Consider the following 19320-nt stretch of genomic DNA (forward strand, 5'->3'; position numbering starts at 1 on the left):
AGCTGGTATAACCTGGGCATCTTCTGTATATAATTATATGTGTACAGCTGGTATAACCTGGGCATCTTCTGTATATAATGATATATGTACAGCTGGTATAACCTGGGCATCTCCTGTATATAATTATATATGTACAGCCGGTATAACCTGGGCGTCTCCTGTATATAATTATATATGTACAGCCAGTATAACCTGGGCATCTCCTGTATATAATTATATATGTACAGCTGGTATAACCTGGGCATCTCCTGTATATAATTATATATGTACAGCTGATATAACCTGGGCGCCATCTCCTGTATATAATTATATATGTACAGCTGGTATAACCTGGACATCTCCTGTATATAATTATATATGTACAGCTGGTATAACCTGGGCATCTCCTGTATATAATTATATATGTATAGCTGGTATAACCTGGACATCTCCTGTATATAATTATATATGTACAGCTGATATAACCTGGGCGCCATCTCCTGTATATAATTATATATGTACAGCTGGTATAACCTGGGTATCTCCTGTATATAATTATATATGTACAGCTGGTATAACCTGGGCATCTTCTGTATATAATTATATGTGTACAGCTGGTATAACCTGGGCATCTTCTGTATATAATGATATATGTACAGCTGGTATAACCTGGGCATCTCCTGTATATAATTATATATGTACAGCCGGTATAACCTGGGCGTCTCCTGTATATAATTATATATGTACAGCCGGTATAACCTGGGCATCTCCTGTATATAATTATATATGTACAGCTGGTATAACCTGGGCATCTCCTGTATATAATTATATATGTACAGCTGATATAACCTGGGCGCCATCTCCTGTATATAATTATATATGTACAGCTGGTATAACCTGGACATCTCCTGTATATAATTATATATGTACAGCTGGTATAACCTGGGCATCTCCTGTATATAATTATATATGTATAGCTGGTATAACCTGGACATCTCCTGTATATAATTATATATGTACAGCTGATATAACCTGGGCGCCATCTCCTGTATATAATTATATATGTACAGCTGGTATAACCTGGGTATCTCCTGTATATAATTATATATGTACAGCTGGTATAACCTGGGCATCTTCTGTATATAATTATATGTGTACAGCTGGTATAACCTGGGCATCTTCTGTATATAATGATATATGTACAGCTGGTATAACCTGGGCATCTCCTGTATATAATTATATATGTACAGCCGGTATAACCTGGGCGTCTCCTGTATATAATTATATATGTACAGCCGGTATAACCTGGGCATCTCCTGTATATAATTATATATGTACAGCTGGTATAACCTGGGCATCTCCTGTATATAATTATATATGTACAGCTGATATAACCTGGGCGCCATCTCCTGTATATAATTATATATGTACAGCTGGTATAACCTGGACATCTCCTGTATATAATTATATATGTACAGCTGGTATAACCTGGGCATCTCCTGTATATAATTATATATGTATAGCTGGTATAACCTGGACATCTCCTGTATATAATTATATATGTACAGCTGATATAACCTGGGCGCCATCTCCTGTATATAATTATATATGTACAGCTGGTATAACCTGGGCATCTCCTGTATATAATTATATATGTACAACCGGTATAACCTGGGCATCTCCTGTATATAATTATATATGTACGGCCGGTATAACCTGGGCATCTCCTGTATATAATTATATATGTACGGCCGGTATAACCTGGACATCTCCTGTATATAATTATATATGAACAGCTGGTATAACCTGGGCATCTCCTGTATATAATTATATATGTACAACCGGTATAACCTGGGCATCTCCTGTATATAATTATATATGTACGGCCGGTATAACCTGGGCATCTCCTGTATATAATTATATATGTACGGCCGGTATAACCTGGGCATCTCCTGTATATAATTATATATGTACAGCCGGTAGCCTTCACACAATCACAGAGTTTTGGTGCCATGGACAGAATAATTTCCACAGGTTGCACAGCACCAAAAGCAAAATGATAAACATACGGTAAATCCCAGCTTTGTCCAGGTGATAACTGCACAGAACAGACTCTGGTGACTTCATACTCGGCTGAGCTAGATCCAGTTCAGGCAAAAAGAACTCCTATCGCCCACAGCAGCCACTGATACTTGCGGTTTGCTGCCTACGGCCTGTGCAGACTCTTCTCAGAGAGATTCCAGCTGGTCTCTCTCTTTAGCTCCAAGACACATCCAGTCTGGTCAGCTTCCCCAGCACAGTGACTTAGATGAACGCCTAGCCTGTGTATATGCAGAGCCAGCCAGGTGCACCTAATCCGAGCCTGCAGAGCTAGAATGTGACCCCAGCCTACTCAGCATTGCTACAATAATTCTATATATACAGCTGCTTCAGGTTATGCATCTTCTTGTATATTGTGATAAATGTGTATTTAATCTTTCACAGAGTTGGGTAACATTACCTCATTCAGTCTAAGTGGCGTTGGCGCAGTTCCTCTCAGCTCAGAAAAACGGCGAGCACAGAATATAAGTTTAAATAAATGGGTGAGCCGCCCATCTTTACCCAGCATCCCCACTGTGAAGCAGGACGAAGCCAACAGTGATTTACGACACTCATCTGGTACCTATTGTAGTAGTTATATTCTTGTACATATGGGGCAGTATTATAGTAGTTATATTCTTGTACATAGGAGCAGTATTATAGTAGTTATATTCTTGTACATAGGGGGTAGTATTATAGTAGTTATATTCTTGTACATAGGGGCAGTATTATAGTAGTTATATTCTTGTACATAGGAGCAGTATTATAGTAGTTATATTCTTGTACATAGGGGCAGTATTATAGTAGTTATATTCTTGTACATAGGAGCAGTATTATAGTAGTTATATTCTTGTACATAGGAGCAGTATTATAGTAGTTATATTCTTGTACATAGGAGCAGTATTATAGTAGTTATATTCTTGTACATAAGAGCAGTATTATAGTAGTTATATTCCTGTGCATAGGAGCAGTATTATAGTAGTTATATTCTTGTACATAGGGGCAGTATTATAGTAGTTATATTCTTGCACATAGGAGCAGTATTATAGTAGTTATATTCTTGCACATCGGGGCAGTATTATAGTAGTTATATTCTTGTACATAGGAGCAGTATTATAGTAGTTATATTCTTGTACATAGGAGCAGTATTATGGTAGTTATATTCTTGTACATAGGAGCAGTATTATAGTAGTTATATTCTTGTACATAAGAGCAGTATTATAGTAGTTATATTCCTGTGCATAGGAGCAGTATTATAGTAGTTATATTCTTGTACATAGGGGCAGTATTATAGTAGTTATATTCTTGCACATAGGAGCAGTATTATAGTAGTTATATTCTTGCACATAGGGAGCAGTATTATAGTAGTTATATTCTTGTACATAGGAGCAGTATTATAGTAGTTATATTCTTGTACATAGGAGCAGTATTATAGTAGTTATATTCTTGTACATAGGAGCAGTATTATAGTAGTTATATTCTTGTACATAGGAGCAGTATTATAGTAGTTATATTCTTGTACATAGGGGCAGTATTATAGTAGTTATATTCTTGTACATAGGGGCAGTATTATAGTAGTTATATTCTTGCACATAGGGAGCAGTATTATAGTAGTTATATTCTTGTACATAGGAGCAGTATTATGGTAGTTATATTCTTGTACATAGGAGCAGTATTATGGTAGTTATATTCTTGTACATAGGAGCAGTATTATAGTAGTTATATTCTTGTATATAGGAGCAGTATTATAGTAGTTACATTCTTGTACATAGGGGCAGTATTGTAGTAGTTATATTCTTGTACATATGGAGCAGTATTATAGTAGTTATATTCTTGTACATAGGAGCAGTATTATAGTAGTTATATTCTTGTACATAGGAGCAGTATTATGGTAGTTATATTCTTGTACATAGGAGCAGTATTATAGTGGTTATATTCTTGTACATAGGAGCAGTATTATAGTAGTTATATTCTTGCACATAGGGAGCAGTATTATAGTAGTTATATTCTTGTACATAGGAGCAGTATTATGGTAGTTATATTCTTGTACATAGGAGCAGTATTATAGTAGTTATATTCTTGTACATAGGGGGCAGTATTATGGTAGTTATATTCTTGTACATAGGAGCAGTATTATAGTAGTTATATTCTTGTACATAGGGTCAGTATTATAGTAGTTATATTCTTGTACATAGGAGCAGTATTATAGTAGTTATATTGTTGTACATAGGGGGCAGTATTATAGTAGTTATATTCTTGTACATAGGGAGCAGTATTATAGTACCGTAGTTATATTCTTGTACATAGGGGGCAGTATTATAGTAGTTATATTCTTGTACATAGGGAGCAGTATTATAGTAGTTATATTCTTGTACATAGGGGGCAGTATTATAGTAGTTATATTCTTGTACATAGGGGGCAGTATTATAGTAGTTATATTCTTGTACATAGGAGCAGTATTATAGTAGTTATATTCTTGTACATAGGAGCAGTATTATAGTAGTTATATTCTTGTACATAGGGGCAGTATTATAGTAGTTATATTCTTGTACATAGAGGCAGTATTATAGTAGTTATAGTCTTGTACATAGGGGCAGTATTATAGTAGTTATATTCTTGTACATAGGGGCAGTATTATAGTAGTTATATTCTTGTACATAGGAGCAGTATTATAGTAGTTATATTCTTGCACATAGGGGCAGTATTGAAGTATATAGAAGCATTATTTCAGTATATGTATCAGTCAGGTAGATATATTTATGTTGCAATGTCATTTTTTCTATTACAGCATATTCTTTACCTGCCACCTTTTTGGATTGTTTTGACTGGGACTCCGACTCTGAGAATGGGGGTCTTGGGATGGGTCCGATGTCTCATCCAGAGCAGGGATTGTTGGAGGCTCTGAAGTGGCTCAATAACAAGGACTGGTGAGCTTTTCCCCATCTTTTACCAGTTACCTGTTTGCTCCTCATCACTTGTCGATGCCATATATAATGTATATAAAGCCTCATATTACAGTTGTCTGTATCCTGCAGGGAGCAGAAGGAGAAGGGTCTTCTCAGCGTGAGATGTCTGGCGTCCTGGCATCCGGAGGTCCTATTCTCCAGGCTTCATGATGTCAGTATAGCGGTTACCAGAGAGGTAAGATGAACGGTGGCAATAACTAATGGAGTAAATGAAAATGCCACAAATCTCACTTAGCGGGTGGTCTGCTTTGGACAATCGATTCCCCAGTGATCAGATGTAGATTTCAGGGATTCTGGTATAAAGAGTTTGATTTCCCTACAGCGCCCCAAGTGTGGAAAGTAGGTATTACACATTGAAATGACTGACATGACTTGTCCTCTTTATAGCTATGTAAGAGGAAGTTAAAAAAACAACTTTAAAACGTTCTTTTTTTTAAGTTATTTGTAGATGGGTTTCGGCAGCATTTTTTCCCTAGAAATGTGATATAAAATTACCAAATTGAGCAAATATTGTTTATTATATAATAAAGAAAGCGCTGTGTCCACCGTCAGGTCAACAATCTGCGGTCTAAAGTTTCCCGCCACGCCATCAGGACCTTGGCCGACCTGTTCAAAGCCCTCCGAAGAAATATGGACCAAGAGGTGGAGGAGATCAGCCGGGTTCTGCTGCACAAGATCGGGGACTCCAACGACTTCATTCGTGACGAGTCGGAAAAGTCTTTGGGGGTCATGGTGGAATACGTCAGCCCGTCAAAAGTCCTCGTGGCGCTGATTGCTGGGGGCATCAGGTGGGTGAAGTGTCTATGGGGGTCCGATGGATGTGACAAAAATGTTTCTAGTTCTCGGTTACACCGCTTTCCCAATTATTACAGAAATTCTATTTCCCTCTGATTTTCCCAAATGGCGGATGAGTCCATATAATGCGCAAATCATCGACTGTCAGAGGATAAACCACATTGTATCGGGAACTTCCCAATGAGAACTGGATTTTTTGTTACAAAACTAGAAAACTCAAAATGCAGCAAATTCTGCAGAACAAGTGTCCAAACATTTCAGTCGTGAAAATGGTCATTTGTAGCCTTAAAGCATCACATTTACTGAGATCAGAAGCTTTTTCATTCAAAGACATCTTACCCGGCCGAGTCCATGTAACATCGGAGCTGCTGTGATTTCACCTTCCATAATTCTGCCTCCATTGATCTTGGGAGTTTTGGGAGAGTTTCTGCTTGCATTTCTTTGCAAGATGTCAGAATCGCCCCCAGAGCTGCTGTTCTGATGTGATCAGCCGCCCACCCTCATAGATCTTCTGGTGGAGGATACCCCAAAGGTTTTCAATAGGTCTGAGGTCAGGGGAGGGTGGTGGCCGCACCATGAGTTTATCTCCTTTTATGCCCATAGCAGCCAATGACTCGAAGGTTTTCTTTGCAGCATGAGATGGGGCATTGTCAGCATGAGATGATTTTGTTACGGACTACACAGTTCTTCTGTTTGTACCATGGAATAAAGTGATCAATTAGAAACTACATATCCTTAAACTTTCAGGGACCCTAAAGGGGCTACCAGCTCTCTCCCCATAATTCCAGCCCAAAACATGATTCCTTACCTCCTTGTTGAATGTCGCAGCCTTGTTGGGACATGATGGCCATTCACCAACCATCCACTACTCCATCCAGGGTTGCACAGCATCATCAGTACAGAAGACTTTTTATATTTCGTCTACATGTATGTCTGAGACACTGCAACCGCTTCTGAGCGCTGTTTGGTGCCAGAAAAATCATAGGTTTGTAGCCTCTGGAAGATCCTACAGCTTGAGGTTCGCAGACTCTAGAGGCACCAGCAGCTTCAGATACCTCTCTGCTGCTTTGTAATGGTACTTTAGCAGATACTTTATTAATCCGGTGGATTTATCTGGCAGAAACCTTCCTCGTTATGCTTTCTCTGCAGAAACCTTCCTCATTATGCCTTTCTCTGCAGAAACCTTCCTTATGCCTTTATCTGCAGGAACCTTGCTTATTATCCCTTTATCTGCAGAAACCTTCCTCATTATGCCTTTTTCTGCCCAAACCCCACTGTGCTCTGTATCAGCCACAAATCTCTGCACAGCACAATGATCACGCTTAAGTCTTTGTGATATATCGAATGTTTTAATACTTAGTGCAATGTGTCATGATCTCAATGGCAAGAGAACATAGCATCAGCATATATAGGAACTAGCTCTTGGAAGATGGGAACTGAGCTGACCATGAACTAAACCTAACACACAACTAGCAGTGGCCGGGTAGCATGCCTACGTTGATTCTAGATGCCCAGCACCAGCCGGAGGACTAAATAATGCTAGCAGAGGAAAATAAGTCCTAGCTCACCTCTAGAGAAATACCCCGAAAGGAGACAGAGGCCCCCCACATGTATTGGCGGTGAATTAAGATGAAATAACAAAACGTAGTATGAAAATAGGTTTAGCAAATTTGAGGTCCACTTACTACATAGCAGAAGACAGAAAGAACACTTTCATGGTCAGCTAAAAACCCTATCAAAACACCATCCAGAAATTACTTTAAAACTCTGGCATTAACTCATAACACCAGAGTGGCAATTCCTGTTCACAAGAGCTTTCCAGACACAGTAACGAAACTACAGCTGTGAACTGGAACAAAAATGCAAAAACAAACATGGACAAAAGTCCAACTTATCTAGTAGTTGTCTAGGAGCAGGAACAAGCACAGAGAGGCTTCTGATAACATTGTTGACCGGCAAGCAACTAACAAAGCAGCAAGGTTATATAGCGACTCCCACATCTTGATGGGAACAGGTGAACAGAGAAGATGAAGACACCAGTTCAATTCCACCAGTAGCCACCGGGGGAGCCCAGAATCCAAATTCACAACAGTACCCCCCCCTCAAGGAGGGGGCACCGAACCCTCACCAGAACCACCAGGGCGATCAGGATGGGCCCTATGAAAGGCACGAACCAGATCAGAGGCATGAACATCAGATGCATTCACCCAAGAATTATCCTCCTGGCCGTATCCCTTCCACTTGACCAGATACTGGAGTCTCCGTCTGGAAACACGAGAGTCTAAGATTTTCTCCACAACGTACTCCAACTCACCCTCAACCAACACCGGAGCAGGAGGCTCAACGGAAGGCACAACCGGTACCTCATACCTGCGCAATAATGACCGATGAAAAACGTTATGGATAGAAAAGGATGCAGGGAGGTCCAAACGGAAGGAAACAGGGTTAAGAATCTCCAATATCTTATACGGGCCGATGAACCGAGGCTTAAACTTAGGAGAAGAGACCCTCATAGGGACAAAACGAGAAGACAACCACACCAAATCCCCAACACAAAGCCGAGGACCAACACGACGGTGGCGGTTGGCAAAAAGCTGAGTCTTCTCCTGGGACAACCTCAAATTGTCCACCACCTGCCCCCAGATCTGATGCAATCTCTCCACCACAGCATCCACTCCAGGACAATCCGAAGATTCCACCTGACCAGAGGAAAATCGAGGATGAAACCCCGAATTACAGAAAAACGGGGACACCAAAGTGGCAGAGCTGGCCCGATTATTGAGAGCGAACTCCGCCAATGGCAAAAAAGCAACCCAATCATCCTGGTCAGCAGACACAAAACACCTCAGATATGTCTCCAGGGTCTGATTAATCCGCTCGGTCTGGCCATTCGTCTGAGGATGGAAAGCGGACGAAAAAGATAAATCTATGCCCATCCTAGCACAGAATGCCCGCCAAAATCTAGACACGAATTGAGTCCCTCTGTCAGAAACGATATTCTCAGGAATACCATGCAAACGAACAACATTTTGAAAAAACAGAGGAACCAACTCGGAAGAAGAAGGCAACTTGGGCAGAGGAACCAAATGGACCATCTTAGAGAAACGGTCACACACCACCCAGATGACAGACATCTTCTGAGAAACAGGCAGATCTGAAATAAAATCCATCGAGATGTGCGTCCAAGGCCTCTTAGGAATAGGCAAGGGCAACAATAATCCACTAGCCCGAGAACAACAAGGCTTGGCCCGAGCACAAACGTCACAAGACTGCACAAAGCCTCGCACATCTCGTGACAGGGAAGGCCACCAGAAGGACCTTGCCACCAAATCCCTGGTACCAAAAATGCCAGGATGACCTGCCAACGCAGAAGAATGAACCTCAGAGATTACTCTACTGGTCCAATCATCAGGAACAAACAGTTTATCAGGTGGGCAACGATCAGGTCTATCCGCCTGAAACTCCTGCAAGGCCCGCCGCAGGTCTGGAGAAACGGCTGACAATACCACTCCATCCTTAAGGATACCTGTGGGCTCAGAGTTACCAGGCGAGTCAGGCTCAAAACTCCTAGAAAGGGCATCCGCCTTAACATTCTTAGAACCCGGTAGGTATGACACCACAAAATTAAACCGAGAGAAAAATAATGACCAGCGCGCCTGTCTAGGATTCAGGCGCCTGGCGGTCTCAAGATAAATCAAATTTTTGTGGTCCGTCAATACCACCACCTGATGTCTGGCCCCCTCAAGCCAATGGCGCCACTCCTCAAAAGCCCACTTCATGGCCAAAAGCTCCCGATTCCCAACATCATAATTCCGCTCAGCGGGCGAAAATTTACGGGAAAAGAAGGCACAAGGCCTCATCACGGAGCAGTCAGAACTTTTCTGCGACAACACTGCCCCAGCTCCGATCTCAGAAGCGTCGACCTCAACCTGAAAAGGTAGAGCAACATCAGGCTGACGCAACACAGGGGCAGAGGAAAAACGGCGCTTAAGCTCCCGAAAGGCCTCCACAGCATCAGGGGACCAATCAGCAACATCAGCACCCTTCTTAGTCAAATCGGTCAATGGCTTAGCAATATCCGAAAAACCAGCAATAAATCGACGATAAAAGTTAGCAAAGCCCAAAAATTTCTGAAGACTCTTAAGAGAAGAGGGCTGCGTCCAATCACAAATAGCTTGAACCTTGACAGGATCCATTTCAATGGAAGAGGGGGAAAAAATATATCCCAAAAAGGAAATCCTCTGTACCCCAAAAACACACTTAGAACCCTTCACACACAAAGAATTAGACCGCAAAACCTGAAAAACTCTCCTGACTTGCTGGACATGAGAGTCCCAGTCATCCGAAAAAATCAGAATATCATCCAGATACACAATCATAAATTTATCCAAATAATCGCGAAAAATATCATGCATAAAGGACTGGAAAACTGACGGAGCATTTGAAAGACCAAAAGGCATCACTAAATACTCAAAGTGGCCCTCGGGCGTATTAAATGCGGTTTTCCACTCATCCCCCTGCCTGATTCGCACCAAATTATACGCCCCACGAAGGTCAATCTTAGAGAACCACTTGGCCCCCTTTATGCGAGCAAACAAATCAGTCAGCAACGGCAATGGGTATTGATATTTAACAGTGATTTTATTCAAAAGCCGATAATCAATACATGGTCTCAAAGAGCCGTCTTTTTTTGACACAAAGAAAAAACCGGCTCCTAAGGGAGATGACGATGGACGAATATGTCCCTTTTCCAAGGACTCCTTTATATATTCTCGCATAGCAGCATGTTCAGGCACAGACAGATTAAATAAACGACCCTTTGGGTATTTACTACCCGGGATTAAATCTATGGCACAATCGCACTCTCGGTGCGGAGGTAACGAACCAAGCTTGGATTCTTCAAAGACGTCACGATAGTCAGACAGGAACTCAGGAATTTCAGAGGGAATAGATGATGAAATGGAAACCACAGGTACATCCCCATGAGCCCCCTTACATCCCCAGCTCAACACAGACATAGCTCTCCAGTCGAGGACTGGGTTGTGAGATTGCAGCCAAGGCAATCCTAGCACCAAATCATCATGTAGATTATACAGCACCAGAAAGCGAATAATCTCCTGGTGATCCGGATTAATACGCATAGTTACTTGTGTCCAGTATTGTGGTTTATTATTAGCCAATGGGGTGGAGTCAATCCCCTTCAGAGGAATAGGAGTCTCCAAAGGCTCTAAATCATACCCACAGCGTTTGGCAAAGGACCAATCCATAAGACTCAAAGCGGCGCCAGAGTCGACATAGGCGTCCGTGGTAATAGATGACAAAGAGCAAATCAGGGTCACAGATAGAATAAACTTAGACGGTGAGGTGCAAATGGAAACAGATTTACCAAGCTTTTTAGTGCGTTTAGAGCATGCTGATATAACATGAGTAGAATCACCACAATAGAAACACAACCCATTTTTCCGTCTAAAATTCTGCCGCTCGCTTCGGGACAGAATTCTATCACACTGCATACTCTCTGGCGACTTCTCAGTGGACACCGCCAGATGGTGCACTGGTTTGCGCTCCCGCAAACGCCTATCGATCTGAATAGCCATTGTCATGGACTCATTCAGACCCGCAGGCACAGGGAACCCCACCATAACATCCTTAATGGCATCAGAGAGACCCTCTCTGAAAGTCGCCGCCAGGGCGCACTCATTCCACTGAGTAAGCACAGACCATTTACGGAATCTTTGGCAGTAAATTTCCGCTTCATCTTGCCCCTGAGATAGGGACATCAAAGTTTTTTCTGCCTGAAGCTCCAAATGAGGTTCGTCATAAAGCAACCCCAAGGCCAGAAAAAACGCATCCACATTGAGCAACGCAGGATCTCCTGGTGTCAATGAAAAAGCCCAGTCTTGAGGGTCGCCCCGGAGCAAGGAAATCACAATCCTGACCTGCTGTGCAGGGTCTCCGGCAGAGCGAGATTTCAGGGACAAAAATAATTTGCAATTATTTCGAAAATTCTGAAACCCAGATCTATTCCCCGAGAAAAATTCCGGCAAAGGAATTCTCGGCTCAGATACAGGTGCATGACAAACAAAATCTTGCAAATTTTGTACCCTCGTGGCGAGATTATTCAAACCTGCAGTTACACTCTGAAGATCCATTACAAACAGGTGGACACAGAGCCATTCAAGGGTTAAGAGGAGGTAAGAAGCAGCTAGACAGCAATTAAGGGCTAGACAGCAAAACTCTGAAGGGAAAAAAAAAAAAAAAAAAAAATTTCCCTTAAACACTTCTCGATCTCCTGCTTCAGCCCAAACAATTAACACTTTGTGGGCCGGTCAAACTGTCATGATCTCAATGGCAAGAGAACATAGCATCAGCATATATAGGAACTAGCTCTTGGAAGATGGGAACTGAGCTGACCATGAACTAAACCTAACACACAACTAGCAGTGGCCGGGTAGCATGCCTACGTTGATTCTAGATGCCCAGCACCAGCCGGAGGACTAAATAATGCTAGCAGAGGAAAATAAGTCCTAGCTCACCTCTAGAGAAATACCCCGAAAGGAGACAGAGGCCCCCCACATGTATTGGCGGTGAATTAAGATGAAATAACAAAACGTAGTATGAAAATAGGTTTAGCAAATTTGAGGTCCACTTACTACATAGCAGAAGACAGAAAGAACACTTTCATGGTCAGCTAAAAACCCTATCAAAACACCATCCAGAAATTACTTTAAAACTCTGGCATTAACTCATAACACCAGAGTGGCAATTCCTGTTCACAAGAGCTTTCCAGACACAGTAATGAAACTACAGCTGTGAACTGGAACAAAAATGCAAAAACAAACATGGACAAAAGTCCAACTTATCTAGTAGTTGTCTAGGAGCAGGAACAAGCACAGAGAGGCTTCTGATAACATTGTTGACCGGCAAGCAACTAACAAAGCAGCAAGGTTATATAGCGACTCCCACATCTTGATGGGAACAGGTGAACAGAGAAGATGAAGACACCAGTTCAATTCCACCAGTAGCCACCGGGGGAGCCCAGAATCCAAATTCACAACAGCAATGTCTCGGACAATGTGATGCTTTTCAACAGCAGAGAGATCCTTTTTCTTTGCCATGTTGCTTGAAACCTGTCGCTGCTCAATAATGTGCAACATCCTTCATAAGGAGTTTTCCTCTAATCGGGCCTCATCTGGCAACTAGTTATCACTGTGGTCAGTGATCTAAAGACCCCAAGACATAAACAGTCCATGTCTTGGGGAAAAACAAAAAAATACAACTTTATGACACTTAAATCCAATCTGCATAATAATTTAGAACTTGCTGTAAAATATTTTCTTTCTTACCTTTAGCTTTGTTCTCTTCTGCAGCCATAGGAACAGCTCAGTGAGAAAGTGCGCGGCGAAGTATCTCCTGGCCGTGGTGGAGCAGCTGGCGGTGGACAGACTGCTGTCAGGCCCTCGGGAGAGCACCGACACCTTCCTCAGGACTCTCTTAAAATTGGTGCAGGATGGGCAGCAGGACACCAGGTACCCGGCACGGACTATAATTATACAATGGTGTCGTTATACTGGGGGCTTATCCTCGTCTTCTGCTGTCCCAGGTTCTACGGACGTCGGATGTTCAGCTTGGTCATGACTCACCCAAAATTTCAACAGCAGATGGAGCGCTTGATTCCGTCACACGACCTGCGGGAACTTATCGCTACTGTTAAACAAAAAGTATGTAGGAATATTGCCTTTCTTATTGTACTCCCTGGGTGGATGTGGGCTGTCATGTGGCCGGTCACTGGCAGTGTATTGTATGGAGCATAGAGAGAAGAGAGAGAAGGAATGACATAACGCATTTGTGACCGGGTGACCGAAGGCAGATCTCCATAGCCCCCACAATGGTCGACTACGGCTGCAGAATCCTGTCTGTCAAGCGATTTTGGATGAGAATCCACTTTAATGAAAATGTTACTTCTCATAGGAAGCGAACGACATTGTCTCAGACGTTCCATCGGCCAAGAGTCAGCGGCCGGTCCAGAAGAGCAGCACGGTCATGAGTGCGAGACCCCAGGACACTCCGGATGCAGACCCCAGGTTGGAGAAAAGCTTTGTTTTATTTACTAAAAGGATTTGTCTGAGATTTATATCTGTTCAAATCATCCAGCACACTCCTATACTGAAATACTCTGTGCTGTTGGGAGATCCTGCTCCTTCCACTATGTAACCAGTAGTCAGTGATCTTCCATAATATCACGGAATATCCCCTCCTGAAATACTCTGTGCTGCTTGGTGTCTTAGTTTAAGCCTGCACAACTATGTAAAATACTCAATGATCGCCCACAAGATCATCATACCCCTCTCCTGAAATACTCTGTGCTGCTGGACATCTCAACTTCTCCCACTATGTAACCTCTCACAAAGTCAGAACACTCCTGTCCTGAAATACTTTATGCTGCTGGGTGACTCAGCTTCTCCCAGTATGTAACCTCCTGGAAAAATTAACACACTCCCCTCCTGAAATACTTTGTGCTGCTGGGTGTCTTAGCCCTTTCAACTTTGCAAGTAATAGTCATTGACCTCCCACAATATCATCACACTCATGTTCATTTTTAACTACAATAGAAAGTAATCAAAACACCAAAATAACACCAATAAAATCTTTAACTGGTTCTGCAAATATAAACCCAGCACTCGGCTACATAGATGGAAAAAATAAAAAAGTGTACGAGATGCAGCAACACAATTTTTTTTTTCAAAAGCATGATTTTATTTTTTTTATGTAAAACAAAAATCTATGCGCACTTGGTTTCCTGAAATTCCCACCGCCCCCAAGAATAAAAGCTATACATAATTAGTGTCCCAATATTTTCTATGTCCCATAGAATAAAGTTAATATGTTACTTTAAATGCAAAGTAAATTGCAGAAATACTGAGCGAACGCTGATATTAATGCTACATTGTATCTATGTACCATTGTATGAATATTCCTTTAGCCTAAACCAACCCCCCGTAGTGGACTCCGAACCACAAGAATCCCCGGTCCCACGACGGCAACTTGTCCGTGCAGCGGAGGTGACAGAGCAATTAAAGGAGCTCACAAAACTACTGACAGCCAAGGAATATCAGAGCAAAATGGATGGGGTGAAGCTTCTGACGGAGCACTGCAGGAATAACATCAAATTTGTCACTTCGAACATTACCCAGGTTAGTGGCCGAAAATCTTTAAAAAGTAAGAAAAATTCCTTATTTTTCTTAATTATCAATCAGCCTTTGCAAAGTTATACATTTTTGTAATATACTCTCTCTATTGCCTTATTTTGCTTCATTTTATCTCAAATACCATGCTAAAACACTCAATTTAACTGACTTGCTCATTCTCTTTTATAGCCGCTTTGTACTGCTGCGCTAGCAGGGATCCATGCTCAGACGCAGTTTACAAACACTGAGCATGGGGGAGGGAAAGAGAGGAGCTCACATGGGGAGATTGTGTGTGAATAGTGTCTGAGTACGGATCCCTGCTAGAGCAGCAGTTCAAAGCGGCTATAAAAGAGCATGAGAGAGGCAGATAAACCAGCACTTTCTGCTTGGTATAGATTATAAAGATTCATAACTTTGCAAAGGCTGATTGATAATCTTTTTTTTTTCTTAAATTGAGTTTCATTTTCTGTGTGCGATACGGAGTGTCAGCATCTGGGGTACTGTATCCATGAACAGTGAAAATAAAACGTCATCTATGTACCCGTCAAAGATGTACCGAAAACTAATTGTCCCCCTCCCCCAGTATTAAAGGAGCTCTGCTAACCGGCAGAGGTGAATACTTGTACAGGCACTGTATGCGTCATGTATTATCCTCCTGGGTTGTGCACGTCACCTAATTAATCTACAATTTTACGATTTTTGCAGATTTTTGATGCATTTAACCCAAGGATGCAGGATGCCAACAAGAAAGTGAATCAGTTCGCACTGGAGTCAGCTGCAACCATGATCCCTATTCTAAAGGACAGTCTGCACCACGTCTTAGTCCCTATGGTGACCGTCATTACAGACAATCTGAACTCCAAGCACGCCGGTATCTACACAGCTGCGGTCAGAGTCCTCGACACGCTGATCTCCAGCATAGGTAGTGAGCGAGAATGTGCACAGTTATGTAATACGTGTAATCCAGCATGCCACAGTGCCCCCCATAATATCCACAGTGCCCCCCATAATATCCACAGTGCCCCCATAATATCCACAGTGCCCCCATAATATCCACAGTGCCCCATAATAACAGTAATATCCACAGTGCCCCCATAATAACAGTGATATCCACAGTGCCCTCACAATATCCACAGTGCCCCCATAATATCCACAGTGCCCCATAATAACATTAATATCCACAGTGCCCCCATAATAACAGTAATATCCACAGTGCCCCCATAATAACAGTGATATCCACAGTGCCCCCATAATATCCACAGTGCCCCCATAATATCCACAGTGCCCCCATAATATCCACATTGCCCCATAATAACAGTAATATCCACAGTGCCCCCATAATAACAGTGATATCCACAGTGCCCCCACAATATCCACAGTGCCCCCATAATATCCACAGTGCCCCATAATAACAGTGATATCCACAGTGCCCCCATAATATCCACAGTGCCCCCATAATATCCACAGTGCCCCCATAATATCCACAGTGCCCCAATAATATCCACAGTACCCCCATAATAACACTGAGATCCACAGTGCCCCCATAATAACAGTGATATCCACAGTGTCCCCATATTAATGTTGACCTTTCCTATGACAGATAATCTGTGGCTGCTGCAGCCAATGGCCGGTCGGGTGCGTTTTCTTAGTGGCCGTGCTATGAATGATGTGACGGATCGATTATCAGGTGAGACAGAACATTTTCTGTATATTTTCGGACATATTGAGGGCTTCATGTTTCCGTCCATGGTGGACAGGGTCGGACTGGGGTGTCTGGAGCCCGCCGGGGGGATCGTCCAGTGTCCCGGCAGGCCGGTCCAATGCTGGTGGTGGACATCACTATACCAGATGGCACAAATGATACAATGTTTCTGACAATGTTTCGCTCCGGTGCCATGGCCACTTCCACACTTCTGTTATCGATTCCGTGGCTGCTTCCTCTTAGCCACGACCCTCTTAATCTACTGCTCACTTCTTACTGTCACCGTTACAGGCCTGGTGGGCGCTGTGTACCCCCGGAAGCCACAGGCCGTGGAGCGCCACATCTTACCAGTGCTGTGGTATTTCCTGTCCAACATCACCGGGAACGGAGTGCTGCCGGGACGAAACGGGAACTTCAAGGACGTGGTCACCAGACTGACGAGAAGCCTGAGCCGAGTGATGGGTCCCAGCCTGGAGGAATACGCCGGCGGGCAGTCGCAGTACGCCGTGAAGATGCTGGCTGACATTCTGGGCACCAAGTGAACACACAGATTCATTGTCAGGAACTATGTGACCCCCATTGGGGCTCATCCGTCAGGACCGAACTGTGAATCCCCATCTGGGCTGCGGATCCAAGCACCATCCCCTCCAATCCACACAAGAAGCTGAAACGCCCAGATTGGGGCGAACGGGCATAAATGACACCCCATCGTAGGTTGGGTAGAAGTTAGGCACGTAAGTCATGTAACATTTGGGCCTCTTTGCCCCCTAGAAACTTGTAACAGTGCGGCTTTTATTTTTGCACAGGAGTTTGACATAAAAGCCTCACTACAAAATTATCTAACAATTTAATTTGCTACAAATTTACCCCAAAAATGAACAAATCCAAATTTTGTTTTTTGGGGGGATTTTATTTCATGATTCCCACCAGCTGCCACTTTTTGATAAATGAATTATTATGTGGAATGATACTTTGCTTTTGGCTGTAAACCTTTCTCTATAGACCCGCGGGAACACTCTGCGAACGGCACCGCAGCACGACGGAGCTGCCTGCTAATCTGCATTAAAAGGGAGGTTTGTCTTCAGGGTGATACCAGCCGGAAGGGTCGGGTCATAAAATATTCCTTACTTTTAGTATTGATAATTTGTTACAGCAGAAGAATGCATTGTATCTCTGGGAAGGGGGGGGGGGGGTCATATTTTTTTTATTTATTTCTGCTTGATCCGTTTTGGGTCAGTCGTCTTCCGTAATCTTAGCAAAACCTTTGCATGCTGGTAAAAATTGCATTCAATGTTCAGTAACTCTACAGATTTGTCATCATGTATCCTCTACTGATCCTGGGTGACATCATTTCTTATATAACATTTACATCCAGAGCTGCATTCATAATTCTGCTTGCTTCCTTTGAGTTTCCGGACTTGATGCCTCTCTGCTGCCCCCTGGAGGGCTAGCCATGCTGTGGAGACCTCCGCCAGCAGAGATATAACTGAGATTAGTTCCCCTTCCCTCTTCTGCACATTGATTCTGTAGACGCCAGTGTTATTCCTCGGTGCACATTACACGCGTTACATTGTGCAGCACTCACTTTCTGCAAACGCTCAGCGACTTCTATCAACGATCGATAGCAGACTTCTCCTCTGACGTGGGCTATAACCTGTGAAGACCCCTGTGCGTCGCTCTCCATGTACATACTGTATCATGTGCCTTAGCATTAAAGGATATTTTTCTACTGTAGGTCTGATCTGTGCTGAGTGTTTCCTTGGTTCTAGATGGTCTCCATTGTTTCCACCAACTTTGCAAAAATCAATAGCACAAACGAATATAAGAAACTGTGTAACATATCTTATCAGAGAAATCCGCTTCTTTCTCCACATAGGAGGTACTTCTTCCTCTGCCTCCTGAAATCACCGTTCCCTCTAAAAAACTGCTAAAATACATAATTCTCAAGTGAAGAAAGACTTCCAAGGACTTCAGTATACTGTCCTCCATGCTGCGGCTTTATAGTATGTGTCCTATCTCACCCAGGTGTGGAATTCATATCTACACAGTATTGCTGTATGCTGTCCTAAATACCATTGCTTTCTAGTGTTTTATCTTACCCTAGAGCTGTATTCACAGCTACACTGCTCAGTACTCCTGCATGATATCCTCTATGCTGCTGCTTCTGGACATGTGATACATAGATACAAGCGAACAGGATTCTCCCATGTCTGCGTGCTGTGTATATGTATCATTACCCTGTACAATGTACCTAACTTTCACTCACTTTGGAACCAAAGGACTCAGGACTAGTAATGCATTATTATTCGCTGCACTCACTATTCTGCTGGTGCAGTCAGTATGTACATATATTACATTACTGATCCTGTACTGATCCTGAGTTACATCTTGTATTATACTCCAGAGCTGCACTCACTATTCTGCTGGTGCAGTCACTGTGTACATACATTACATTACATTACTGATCCTGAGTTACATCCTGTATTATACTCCAGAGCTGCACTCACTATTCTGCTGGTGCGGTCACTGTGTACATACACTACATTACTGATCCTGAGTTACATCCTGTATTATACTCCAGAGCTGCACTCACTATTCTGCTGGTGCAGTC

The 19320-nt window shown here is 42.7% G+C and overlaps 1 protein-coding gene across 5 annotated transcripts in view; it reads left to right on the forward strand.

Moving 5' to 3' along the window:
- The window catches only part of TOGARAM2 (TOG array regulator of axonemal microtubules 2), a 95852-nt gene extending 77409 nt beyond the window's left edge, over positions 1-18443 (forward strand). For all 5 annotated transcript variants that reach the window (XM_077282103.1, XM_077282106.1, XM_077282105.1 and 2 more), the window contains exons 10-20: positions 2464-2637; positions 4847-4985; positions 5094-5199; positions 5577-5812; positions 13190-13348; positions 13423-13540; positions 13791-13903; positions 14803-15013; positions 15713-15929; positions 16608-16694; positions 17001-18443. In XM_077282103.1, the coding sequence (XP_077138218.1) occupies positions 2464-2637; positions 4847-4985; positions 5094-5199; positions 5577-5812; positions 13190-13348; positions 13423-13540; positions 13791-13903; positions 14803-15013; positions 15713-15929; positions 16608-16694; positions 17001-17251 (1811 nt within the window). In that variant the 3' untranslated portion in view covers positions 17252-18443. The remainder of the gene's footprint in view (positions 1-2463; positions 2638-4846; positions 4986-5093; positions 5200-5576; positions 5813-13189; positions 13349-13422; positions 13541-13790; positions 13904-14802; positions 15014-15712; positions 15930-16607; positions 16695-17000) is intronic.
- Positions 18444-19320: the final 877 nt, after the last annotated feature.

Source organism: Ranitomeya variabilis, chromosome 2 (assembly GCF_051348905.1).
Source record: "Ranitomeya variabilis isolate aRanVar5 chromosome 2, aRanVar5.hap1, whole genome shotgun sequence".
Classification (NCBI taxonomy): domain Eukaryota; kingdom Metazoa; phylum Chordata; class Amphibia; order Anura; family Dendrobatidae; genus Ranitomeya; species Ranitomeya variabilis.